Source organism: Schistocerca cancellata, chromosome 9 (genome assembly GCF_023864275.1).
Source record: "Schistocerca cancellata isolate TAMUIC-IGC-003103 chromosome 9, iqSchCanc2.1, whole genome shotgun sequence".
NCBI classification, from domain to species: Eukaryota; Metazoa; Arthropoda; class Insecta; order Orthoptera; family Acrididae; genus Schistocerca; species Schistocerca cancellata.
Genome location: NC_064634.1, coordinates 256,915,575 through 256,929,072, shown reverse-complemented (window position 1 = coordinate 256,929,072; position 13,498 = coordinate 256,915,575). Strand labels below are relative to the sequence as shown.

Here is a 13,498-nt window from a genome sequence, read left to right as displayed (position 1 = left end):
AAGTACATTACATTGGTATTTACGTCATCTGAAGACAAATAATTACAGATATTAGAGGTCGTATGTTTTTAAGTTGGTTAGTATTTACAAGTACGTCTGACAAGAGCAAGCCATTAATGCTTATTTTCTCCTAGGTATCAGGTCAGGTGTTGAAGTGTGGATACATGGACGCAAAATGGTACGTCTATAATGACAGGCGTAGTACACTTAGCCGTGCAGTTACGACTATACAGAGAACATCAGATCATAAAGTTTGTGATGCGTTTGTCTGAAGATTGTTGACTCAGAGAAAAAACAGCCAACACACTGCTGTGCATACATATTAAGGTGCCACATATAAATACATCTGCACTTAGGTCCGTTGCACCTGTACATTCAGTTTCTTTAGGCAATTACGAGGTCTATTCGGGAAGTAAAGTCCGATCGGTGGCAAAAAGGAAACCACTGTGAAAATCAAAAATGTTTTACTTGCAACAGTTAGTTACACCTTCCAGCTAATTCTCTACATAGTTGCCGCTCCGAGTTGGACATTTGTCATAGCGTTGTACCTACTTTCCAATATCCTCGTCATAGAAGAAAGCCGCCTGAGGTTCCTGCCAATTCTCTACGCTGGTCCACAGCTCGATGTCTGTGCCAGAACGTTGTCTTCATAGCTAGCGGTTCATGTGAGCAGAGATTAAACACAGAGAGAGTCAATTACAGGCTCTATTGGGGGTGGTAAACCACTTCCCATTGAAAACGCTGCAGGAGAGTCTTCATTGCCCCTGAGAATGCGGCCGAGTATTGTCATTCAAAAGGAAACGCATGACAGTTGTGTTATGTGGGTTGCATGAGATCAGGCCCTCATACTTTGCGGGAGACACTAATGTTGTGAGCATCTTTACGTGCTCACTGTCCTCTCAGAACTGAAAAGAGTTACTTGACGTGATCGACGGGCCTACTAGCGACATAGCCGAACACATCTGCTCAAAGCTTCATTGGATTTTCACTGTTCCCATTTCCCACCCTATCGGAACTTTCCTTCCGAATAGCCCTCGCATACTGATATCTTGCGACGGCATACCGTCAATACAGAATCCGTCTCCGTCAAATGACGCCGCTAAACAAAATGTTCTTTGTTCTAAATGCATGTATCTGCTTGAATATTCGCTACTGAATACGGTTGTTATGCCAGCCACGATTAGCGCTGAGGTCACTGAAAAACGGTCTTTTGCCACGTCGTGTTAATCAGTACAAGTTACTGTCTTTTCGTAATTTTAACAACGTTCGTTGAACATATTTTCAAGAATTGCATCATCGGCATTTGGTAAACTTAACTAAAGGCTATGCCCCAATGCCCTCTTTGTGCACTCATTTGGCCACATGTTAGACAGGTCCTGTGTGCTCTAATCATCTATGATGCGACTGTTACTATAATTTCTCCATACTTTTCCCCGTCATTTGGAGGTCAATGCCTCCGACCTTCACCGTGGTTTTACCCCGTCTCGGGAAACATTCGTCGTCCATCTTATTCGTGACGCTACACGGTGTGTGGTTGATGGTTGTTTTTTGTAGTATCGCTGGCTCGCCACTGCACAATTACTTCGGCAGAGTTCGTTCTGTACTATTCAGAAACTAGTTTACGCACGTTCGCACACACACACACACACACACACAAAATGGGCCTAATTTTTAGTATCTTTTTGTATCTGACTTTTGGGTTTTAGTATTTCAAGCCTTTTTTCTACCTTCCTGTAGCCTTTAATTTTAAAATTTTGAATCGTCCTCGTTGTTTGCATCAGTCATCTGGCTTCCTTGAAACGTTGTTTCACTTTGGCTTCACACTGACGCCACAATAAATATTCGCCTGTGCTTCATCACATGGCGTAATCTCTCCGTCATTGACAATAATTAAGATATTTGCTCCATTGGTTCACAGGCGTCGCGTCTGATAATTTTATGGAAGCTGCACATTATTTCAACGAGACAGCTGCTCGTTATTTTTAAGCGCTTACTGACGCGTTGCTCCAGTGGCTCGCTAATACATTTGCTGTGCAGCTTCCACAACACTATCCGACGCGACGCCCGTGAACCACTGAAGCACTTATTTCGTCAGCAGAGTCTCAATCAGCACATTTAAGATAATAATTTATTCATTCGTGAAATGAAGCATGAGCGTTACAAATACCTCTCGTCTCGATCAAAACTGTCGATCATTGCACCGAAGGTCGATTCTTTCCTGGCATTGCAGCAACTGCATCATTCGTAGAAAGCCTCACGTGGTCCTGCTAAGTTGTCCAAAAGATCATTTATATACTATAGTAAACCGTAATAACCCTACAACACTCCGTCGGATTACACCAAAAGTTTGCATCTGACGTAATCGCCCTGTTGAGTACGTTGCGTTCCCTCACACCTAGGAAGACCTGAATGTAGTCATGAATATGGTATGATATTGAGTAATGTTGTATTCGGTCCATTAAACGGTAGTGCGGAGTTTCATTGAACACCTCCCGAGAGTCAAGGGACACCGTATCAGTCACGTCACTGCTCTGTGTGTGACCGTTTGGCGACCTCTGGTGATTACATCGATCTGAAATTCGTATGAGTTCCGGAAGTCCCAAATGAAACGACAATGAATTAAAAAAAAAAAGAAAAAGCACCGTTGTTCAGTGACCTATGCGCCACTCGCATATGTATTTGTCCTTTACAAGTGTATGAAAAGTATGTCTATTTACAAAAGTAATTTTGTGCGGCATATCGTTGCTGTATGCTTAGCAGCGAGATCAAGAACTAATTGCATAGCTGCGTAGCACAGATTGTAGTGAATAGCATCGCAACTACAGGTGCAGTTTTTATGCCTTTCAGTGCTTACGAAACTGCATGATGAGTTCTTTGGCAGCTTATGTTACTAAGTGCTTCATTACAAGTTTCAATTAATTTATTTTACTAAACCATTATGAATAAGGTAAGTTACATTTACAGCACAGTACACTTCACTGAGATAACACCCAGCAAATAACTGAGGACGTAGGTGGCAGGTGCTGCTCTGAGAGGGAAAACAAATATTTTACTTTTGCTGTTTGACGTATTATCATGGTAAAATGAGTCACAAACCATTCGTTAGTTATTTTCAGGAACAGAGCTTGTGAAACCAGCATTAAAATGAAAAGTTACTTGCATGGCTACAAAGTTATTTATGTTGGAACTAGTGTATGTTGTTACTGCAGGATACAACCCGCCATACCCAGGCATATGTGCTGTGAATGAGAATCTTCATGTATTACTTGTGTCATACTTCAGCTCATGGACTGTGTGTGGTACGTCAGAAACAGTGTAAAACGAAAGAGAATAAACGAAAGCATTTTCTTGTGGTAAGCCTATACATGAAATTTCCCTAATTAAAAACGCCCCTATGTAAAGTGAACCAACCACCAAAGAAAATAATTATATTATTCAGTGTGACTGCCCACATATTTGAATCGCTATATACACACATGCTTCACACAACAGATATTCTTTGCCGTCTTATAATACTTACTGTTGATCACTGATTAACTATCACGTTATTGAAACTCCTATTTGATCCTATAAGTAACATCTAAATTTGATTTAATCAGAGGGTGTGTACCAAAATCGAGAGTTCAGTCTTCACTACACTTCACTGTTGTGGGTTGGTAACGTAACCTTATCACAAAACACATTATTACGATGATAAAGCAACTGGTGCTCTGATGATCTCAAGGCAAACTTACCTTTTGTAAACTAAAAATAATTTACTAAAATGAAAGAATTTTTTGATGTATCAATAATTCATATTGAAACAGACATAGTGGTAACTGAACTGTATACTGAATTAAAGACACATGACGGTTTCTTCTATTCCTTCTGCATGAAGCACGTACGTTTAAATGTTATGGTAATAATTTGGGTATTTGTAATTATGATATCAAATGACAATATCAGGTCATACTACCACTGCGTCATCAGATGTACTTACGTATTACAAAGAACGTTTGCGCTGGGATATGTCAGTTGTAAAATGGCGATGAATGTGAACATTTGTAATCGGTGCAACAACATTTATGTACATAGCTGTTATTTAAAAGCCCGCATCTCGTGGTCGTGCGGTAGCGTTCTCGCTTCCGATGCCCGGGTTCCCGGGTTCGATTCCCGGCGGGTCAGGGATTTTCTCTGCCTCGTGATGGCTGGGTGTTGTATGCTGTCCTTAGGTTAGTTAGGTTTAAGTAGTTCTAAGTTCTAGGGGTCTGATGACAGTAGCAGTTAAGTCCCATATTGCTCAGAGCCTTTTTTTTTGTTATTTAAAAGTGACATGCGGACTTCTAGTATAGCTCACGATAGCAACACAGAATATCACCACTTACTCTATTGAAGGAGAAGATTGTCTAAAAACGTAAATACAGTTATGTTTCTATTTCATATATCGTAAACCTTGGATTAGTTCGTGTGCTGTTATGGTAGTTGCTATATCGTAGCATTTTCGGTCTCACCTTCCGAAGATGGCAACAGAGAATTGTCGAACGGGTCATCTATACGAATAAATGACTTTAGCGATCTTGGCAGCTGAAAATTTATTCAGCTTTGATAGAAGCTTGCCGACATCTTCCGGAAGCTTGCCATTCAGATTTAGAATTTTGCTATTTGCGTAAATTGCTTAAGGCGAGTTCCTGTATGGTTCCATTGAAAGGGTGTGACTGATTTTTTACAAGACCTCGTCCAAACAAGGGCTGAGCGAAGTAGCACACCCTCTCTTACCCACATTTCACCACTCTTCATGTCTGATTTAATGTCAGAGGCCACGTGTTGAAATCACGCAGATTTCTTATGGGTGGCTGAGGGGAAACATTTGAGACATACCACCACTAAGAATCGACAGGAAAGGCCTCAGGGAGTGGCAAAATTGCGTCAATGGAACCACTCCTTCCCTTGGGGTGTTGTTTCCACATTTCGCCATAGAAGACGACAGTTCACAATCCCATGTGCAATAGGGCGACGTTCTTGACAGCGCTTGACACTGTTAACACCTCACAAATGGCTGAACTCTTCCATAAGGACTCTGTTGCTGCAACCCCCATTGAACCTGATGAAAGCCAATTGAAGTGTATCGCCACCATAATTTCTGCTCTGATATACAGTGGCCATTTAGAGTCTGTTTATAACTTTTCAGCCTTTCTCTTGCATGGATTTCTGTGGCGAGATCACAAAGGGGTTGCAAAATTGACAACTATGAGAATAAAAAGGCAAGGGGTCCCTCCAAGACATGTTGTTGTTGTTGTGGTCTTCAGTCCTGAGACTGGTTTGATGCAGCTCTCCATGCTACTCTATCCTGTGCAAGCTTCTTCATCTCCCAGTATCTACTGCAACCTTCTGCTTCAGAAAACATCATCAATGCCATCTACAAAAGGTTTGTTGAGCTCTTTAAAAGGTACGTTTATAGAGACTTCAACACTCACTCAGCCTTTCGAAACCCCTTGGATTCTGCATGCATGAAAGCAGGCGACAAAGCAGCACTGGAGTGCGTCTCAGCAGAAATGGTGTCGAAACCACTGAACATGTGCATCTTTAGAGTGCTCAACAAAGATGTATATGAATCATAATAACTTGTGGGATAATAGATTTTTTCTGAGTGCAGCAGGGTTGCTTTTAATTGTCAACTATTCTTACATAGTAAAGGACCCTGAAGTGTGGTTTTTAATGTGATACTATGGATCTTTTTTACACTCAGATCGTAGGGATGACGATGGTCGACAATTCATGTTGGAATCTACTGTACTGACCTTTACCATTACATAAAAAGGCATGCAGCAAATGCTAAAATGAATCACTGTGTAACTCCCTTGTAAATCATCCCACCAGTGTGCTCGCACCATTGTATCATGTAATAATACATGAGGTGCAGAACATGAGTCCTCTAAGGGAGAGGGAAAGAGGGTTTATGATGCCACATAGTCGTTAACTTCGTACCAGTCGCCTTCTTGGTCACTGTGTCTGATGTTGTCATCATACAGGCAGACATGTTTGACCAGCTGTGCCCCTTCGACCTCCTGCTATATTGTCAAGCATGTTTTTGACATTTAAGGACCCAGCAGGATAATAGCCATGCTTCGAGAATCATAGGGGAGGAGGTAATAAATCAAGGGAGGGGTGGAGTAGCCTTATGTCGCCTCACAGAGGGAGGGGAAGAAGACATAAGTCATCTACTATTCAGGTCACAGGTCTGGAGGGGCCTCATAAATCATCCCTTCGTTCTGGGTGTCTGTTAGGGGTGGGGAGGGTGTTATAATTCATTCCCTTGTTCAAGGATTATCATATTCTTTTGTGTATGACAGGACGTACATAGAGCAAATACAGATGATGTGTTATTTGTACAGTTACAATGTTTAGTTTGTTAGCAGCAGTAAGAAATAAATATCCTCTGTTCGTCTTTCCTGCCAAACTTTTGTCCTCTGTCTGTAATGACCTCTTCATTGACAGGACATGAAAACCTGCAGTAGGGTTTTCTTTTCAAAATATAAATTTCAGTCAATAAATCATGCATATTTGGAATCCTTCTCCAGAGAAACGATATGACGCAGATATTGACCTACTTTGAAAAATATTTAAGGTGTGTGAAGTTTATTTAGCAAAACACGAACAATACAAAAGAAGGACGCAATAATTTTCTCTTTTGACTTGAGCGTTAGTGATGTTTCCTCAACATGGCAGTACAAGAAAATCTCTTGAATTGATTGGTGACTCCATAGAGTGCTGTGTGGAAAACAACCATATGATAAACAAAATTAGAAGAATGGTCAGCGTTGGCCGTAATTTTGATGATTTATTAACAGTAAAATCGATTTTCGAGCACATAATGATCGTCTTCAGTGCTGGAAGTTTAACATTTTCACATAGCGATTAGTGAATATGAAACAAAAAACCACAAATACACCTGAGTATAAAGAAACTGTTGGTAAGGACATACGTTTGGAACAAATTAAAGCTCGTAGGCGCTGGTGGCTAGTTACTATCAGTAACAGAAGCTATGAAACGATCACAATAACTGAAGCCGCTGTTTACATTCACCTATATAGCAGACCTCGGTGTGCCAGGGCCTTGGAACGCCCTCTATGTGACATGTGTCACGTGGTGACTTAACATTACTTTATTTGGCAAAAGACTACGACAAAATACCAAATGTGCACTTGCAAATCATTAACTGAATATTTCAAATTTAAAATTGTACATTACAAACGCATAGCAAAAAGGAAGGGGAAAGCGTTGGCAAGATGTGCATTTGGCCCTTCCTTTTTGCTATGCGTTTTTAATGTACAATTTTAAATTTTAAATATTCAGTTAATGATTTGCAAGTGCACATTTGGTAGTTTGTCGCAATCTTTTGCCAAATAAAGTAATGTTAAGTCTCCACGTGACACATGTCACATAGAGGGCGTTCCAAGGCCCTGGCACACCGAGGTCTGCTGTATAGGTGAATGTAAACAGCGGCTTCAGTTATTGTGATCGTTTCATAGCTTCTGTTACTGATAGTAACTAGACACCAGCGCCTACGAGCTTTAATTTGTCCCAAACGTATGTTCTTACCAACGGTTGCTTTATACTCAGGTGTATTTGTGGTTTTTTGTTTCTTATTCACTAATCGCTATGTGAAAATGTTTAACTTCCAGCACTGAAGATGATCATTATGTGATCGAAAAAATGAACAAAATTATGGGCAATGCTGATCTTTCTTCTAATTTTATTACTTGAATTGTTTTGCTTTCCACAGGCAGAGGCGGTAGTGTTCTCAGCATACAGCTGTTCCTGGGTGGAGGCAAGTGGACGTTTCAAACGCGCTCTCAGGATCCTCATCAGCCGCGCCCAGAAACCACTGGTTCTCACTGCTGGACACATTTACCCTATCAACAGGGAAGCCTTCGTCTCTGTAAGTATTATCATGTAGGCTTTAATGTGAATACTCTGTGCAACCGCATAAGTCTATGATACCCTACTCATTTTTGCTAAAATTATCCTATCATGAGGTTAAAACGTATTACTAAAAATCGCCGACTCATTGCTTTTCCAAGCGCACTACATTTACGTTAATTTGACCGTAATGGTCTTACTCATGTCTTACGTCAAGCAATAGCACATATGAGTTAAGGCCGAAAGCAGTAGTTGACGCCACATCTGTCTTCATCGTTTAAGGCCTAAAGAGTGAAATCTGAGTTGTAGCACAGTTATGAACACAATTAAAGGCGAGAATAGTGCAGGTTAGCCAAGATTACCCAATTTTAGTTACGTAAATATGAACAATAGTTTGAAGATCGTCAGCTAAAGTTAGATGTATGCTAATATTCATTATTTGGTTCCTTAATGTTACTTAAATATAACAAACTTTCAGACTGTCTTTAATGGTTCTTTTACTATAACCACAGATGCAACTAGTCGGTAAGGAAAATTTAATATAAAACTGAAATATTTGTAATTGTAAGTCATTTCTTCCTTCTGGGAAACGTGTTCTACAACAACCTCACAGGTGCGTACACTTTTCAAGAATGTCCATTCATGAGGACTGTATACCCTAAAATTACTGTGCTTATACAATTAAAACATAATGCTCAAAACACTGATACAATGAAGGAGCATACAGACAAGCGTTACCACTAAACGAAAGTTAGTGTAAACCAGTAACATTAACGTACTTTCAGAAACTTATCTCAGTGCTGTTGAGATAACTTGGTAATCTCTGAGATTGTATTTGAAATTGAAATTAAAATATCGAGGAAAAAAGTAACCTGGTGAATTCATTTCAATTTCGCTGAAAATTTGCTCTGGCGAATTTGAGTAATAGTAAAGTTGCTTAGTGTCACCTTTCTATGTATTTTATTAGTTATTATCTTGACGGGAATGAAAGCAAAGTTCATTTACAGTACATGTGAATGAAGACTATTTCACGTAATATGAAGTAGCAAAATTATACAGACAGCCTACAATCGTAAGTTCAAGCACATCGAAGAAATATCTATGGTATGGCCAAACCAGCACAAAATTCCTCAAGCTGAGTAGCAACTCATCCACTAGTTCACTGCCTCGATGAATGACAGATCTGACCATCACACATTACCCAACATTGCTTTTTTACGCTGTTGTTGAAAACAGTTGAATGCAATTGAATCAAAACTTTTTATATTTCCTAAATAAATGCTGATGTACTGTACGGTACAATGAATATCACGTACTCCTGGGTAAAATATCTCCAACGTTGATTAGTTAGGAGGAATTTGTCACAAGGAAAAATAAACTTGATAGGCTACAGAATTCAGAATGTGTAACGAAAGTTTAGAAGTTATAGAGAGTATAAGAGGGATGGCAGGAAGAAAGGACATCTACTAAGGCAAATACGGGATTATACATACAAAATCATATACGGATAATGCTGGATTGCTTCTAAGAATGAGACAAAAGTAAGAATAGCAGTAAGCTACTATGAGCAGTACGATTAGCGCTTTCTCACATCCAAGAGGGATACAAAGCCATGTAACGGAACTGAAATGATGGTGGGCTGACAGTAATTTGGAGCCCGTGCGTCTGAAACGGGCGCGCTTGTGTGAGACTGCCAGGGAGTGCACCCTGATGCCATCTATTGGCGAAACTGGGAATAGCGCTGCCTGTCAGACAATGCACTAAGCTCTCAGAGTCAAATGTATTCTTTTTCTTGGTAATTATAAGTTATTACTGTGTAATTTAATGTTGTAAAGCGCTAGTAGTAAATTATTATGACTGGTATGAACTCCAGGGTAGTAAATATAAATATTCTTAAATACTAAATGATTTCGGTAAAAAGGTGGTAGGGGAACACCCCCACTCTTGGTGATACGAGCGTAGCTAGGGGTAGCTGGAGACACAGGGACTGAACAAGGGAATGGCCTGGGGAGTGTTGACGTGATCGGACGTGCGTAACTGTGCTCACGCAAAAGTGATTGTGCAACAGCGAAGAGGCGAATATCGTCGCCGTTTTTGGAGTAAAACGCGACGAATGGTTGTTGAAGCCGCCTTTATGCCACTGGGGCTGATTGTAAGAGTTCCTGTGCCCATATTTTATGGCGGACGTGCAGTAGCTTATACGAGTGCTACAGCTCATAGTTCCAGCCGCCATTAAGGGCATGAGGCGTGAAGAGCTGCGTTAGCCACATGCATCTCACCACCAGCACCGACACGTCTACCCAAGGCAAGACTGCTTGCAATTGTTAAGTCGAACTTTGTATACATATAAAAGGAGAATACCAGTTTTCTTTTATGCAAGTGCAGAGGACAGAATATAGTAATGAGTAAAATTACGATGCATGTTGTTCATTGTAAAGTGTAGTAACCTCAAACATAGTATAGTGAAATCAGACTGAGGCCACCATCGCCTCTTTCATTTACAATTCTTTTGGTTGTAGAATACTTTAGCGTATAAGAATGTTGAAAAGAGCAATGGTCACACCAGAATGAGTCGCCTATTTATAGTTACTTAAATTTTTCTGAGCAACCTTTCAAGTAAAGTCACTTAACTAATTCTGTATCAATGGTCCAAAGAGCAATATCCAAAATCATTAAATAAGTTGAAGGATAGAATTTTGTTAACCGAAGTTGCATAACCTGTCTTGGTAGTAATTATCAAGCCAGCTCACAGAAATTGAGAGAGTATTTGCTTTGTAGAATCATCTAGAATGATCAGAAATAGTAATATTCAGAATTAAGTTTAAATTCAACTCAAGTCATTTCACTTTGAAACGAGCCCAAAAATTGATTTATTCTTTTGCTCCTTCAGAGCTGGCGACCGTAGTTATAAGTATTTTCAGGAGGATTCGACGGTAAGTCTGCTGCTCTCGTCATGCTGATAGGATTATCCACTGCTGCTAGCAGTGGTGATTGGATACATAAGCTCACTACCAAGTTAAGTGGGTCAGGTAGGCAGTGTTACCGTGTGAACTGTAGGGCACTGTAGGCCATGGATCGAACCCGTTCAATCATCACAGCTCTTAGGGAAATAGTCCGGTTAGGAGTGTACTATTCATTAGGTAAATACTGGCGAGTAACGGTCAAAAATGTATACGCAAGTGAATTTAGCAAGGTCCACGTAGCACCTAGTTAATGTGGTGCAATGGCGAGGGTAGGAGTGGAGTAAAAGTGAGCTGAGCTTGTGGCAGCTGTGCTGGATTCAAATATTAACTACGTGAATTCACTACTGCCTCTTACCATTGGGACTGAGCTATTTACAGTTAAAATACGTAGCAGTAAGCGCAAAGGCGTGACAGCTACAAGTCCGTATTGGTTTTATACATACGGAATTGGGAAGTGGGTCATTCCGTCAGTGGAGGGGGTTAAAATAACCGAGTCAGTGGAGAACATACCCCATTTACTGATGGAAAGATTCAGCAGTTCGGTCGCATGTGGCGACCGTGACAGGACTAACCAAGTTTGTAGAATAATGGCTGCAATAAAAGTGTTTTATATGAACTTGTAGTTTCAAGAAAATTTTAAATTTAAAATTCTGTTGTAGACAAATATACCACAATTGGTAAGTTCAAGACGACAACCTGCAAAGCAGCAAAAGAAAGTCCAATAGTAGGAGTTAAACAAGTAATACTTGGTTTAATAAACATTTCTATTAGGCACGAAATACAGCAGCATAAGATGGAGTCGATTAGTAACAAGCAAGACGAAAACATTACAAGGTCAGACCCAGAATTAGGGACCACAGATACTGTTGTAGGGTTGGAAAATCTTATAGATGAATCCACACCCATAAGACAGGAGGAACGTGAAGTGAAACCAAAGGTAGTGAAAAGTGAACCCAATGTATCTGTGCATGCAAGTCACAAGGGAGAGGATATGGAATTAACAAGTTTGTTAAATAGGATGATGGCGCAAATTCAAGAAGGGAATGCTAGTTTGAAAGCAGAAATGGCTAGTCATATATCCCAATTGGATGAAAACCTATCTGGTAAAATAAAAGCCAATTTAGATATTTTGAATACGCAAAGCCAACGTATCACAGAGGTAAACAAATCAGTAAATAGCATTAGGGCTGAAATAACAAATGTTTTGAGAAAAGTCACAGAAACAGAGAAAAGATTTGATACCGAAATTCAGAGAATAGAGAAACCAGTGGAACCTTTGGTTAGTGAAAAATTAGAACCGATAATTGAAAGTAAATTACAGGTGATAGTACCAGTTCTAAAGAAAGAGATTGTTAAAGAAACGGCAGCTGATATTGAAACACTGCGCAATACCATGTTGAGTTTTGATGCAGGTGTGCAGGAGCAGGAAAATACACTGCGTAATGAGATAAAATTGTTAAGTCAGCAAGTTCAGAATCAGACGTTTCTTAACTGTAGTGGTATCCCATTGGTAATGCAAAAATCGGAAATACTGAGTAGGGAGGTAAAATACGATCCTCAAAAGAAACAAGGTGGATGGCATCCAATGGATTTTATAAAAAATTGTGAACGTGTCTTACCAACAGACATGTCGGATAAAGAAAAAGTTAATTTAGTAATAGACGCTTTAGCAGGTCATGCTAAACGTTGGGGATTGAATTTGGATATCGACAATTTGAAGTTTACAGACTTCAAAGAAAAGTTCCTTGAGGAATTCTGGAGCACACAACAGAGAGATAGGTTGTGGAGAGAATTCGTTGTCGCCAGAATGCCAGAACATGGGCGTGGGCTCATGAAAGAATACCGTGAAGGATGGTTCAACCGTTTGGAGTATCTTAAAGATCGTAGATCAGAATCGGAGATAGTGTGGGAGTTGTGGAAAAAGCTACCTGACGATTCAAAGCGTTATGTAGGAGGCACTCATCGAACATTCGATGAATTTTTAGAAAAAATCGAGAATGAAGATAGGTGGCGTGAAACTAGAGAGTTTCGAGGTTTCAGAAATCGGAATGGAATAGTAAAAGGTGGTAGGAATGAACCGCAAATTAACATGATGAGAGGAAGAGGTCAAGAAGGTAACTCTCAGCGAGGGAGAGGACACTATCAGGGAAACAGGATGCATTATCAAAATCAGGAAAACTAAATACCGCGCAGGTCAAGGGCCTAACGCGCGCGGAAAGAAAGAAATGGCCCAAATATAGGGAAGATCGGAGTAGGCAGTACTATAGTAGGATAGTGCGTCGTTCGCCTGAAGAGCAGTTACATAAACGAAACTTTGCGAAGTATAATGCAGGGATACAAACAGAGGAGAGAGAGCAGGGAGGAATTATTAAGGGAAATGAAGTAGGAAAAGAATATCGGTCGGATGTGAAGGCTCACGTGAATGAAATAAGTACAATTCGCGGTCAGAGTGACGAATTGATGAAGGAAGAGTCAGAGAAGGCGTTGTTTGTCGGTAGGGATGGCAACTGTGCAGAGAGGCAGGGGCAAGGGAGGAGTGATGTGACTTATGGTAAAAGGTTCGTACGAGTAGTCGACGAATCGCATCGAGAAGTAATTAAAGAGGAAAGGGTGGATAAGAAAAAGGGGCATAGTGC

General features: G+C 40.3%; 1 protein-coding gene across 1 annotated transcript in view; it reads left to right on the top strand.

Moving 5' to 3' along the window:
- LOC126101341 (odorant receptor Or2-like) overlaps nucleotides 1-13,498 on the top strand; it is a 55,217-nt gene that overhangs the window by 33,111 nt on the left and 8,608 nt on the right. The window contains exon 4 of the mRNA XM_049912011.1: nucleotides 7,763-7,918. Within this exon, the coding sequence (XP_049767968.1) occupies nucleotides 7,763-7,918 (156 nt within the window). The remainder of the gene's footprint in view (nucleotides 1-7,762; nucleotides 7,919-13,498) is intronic.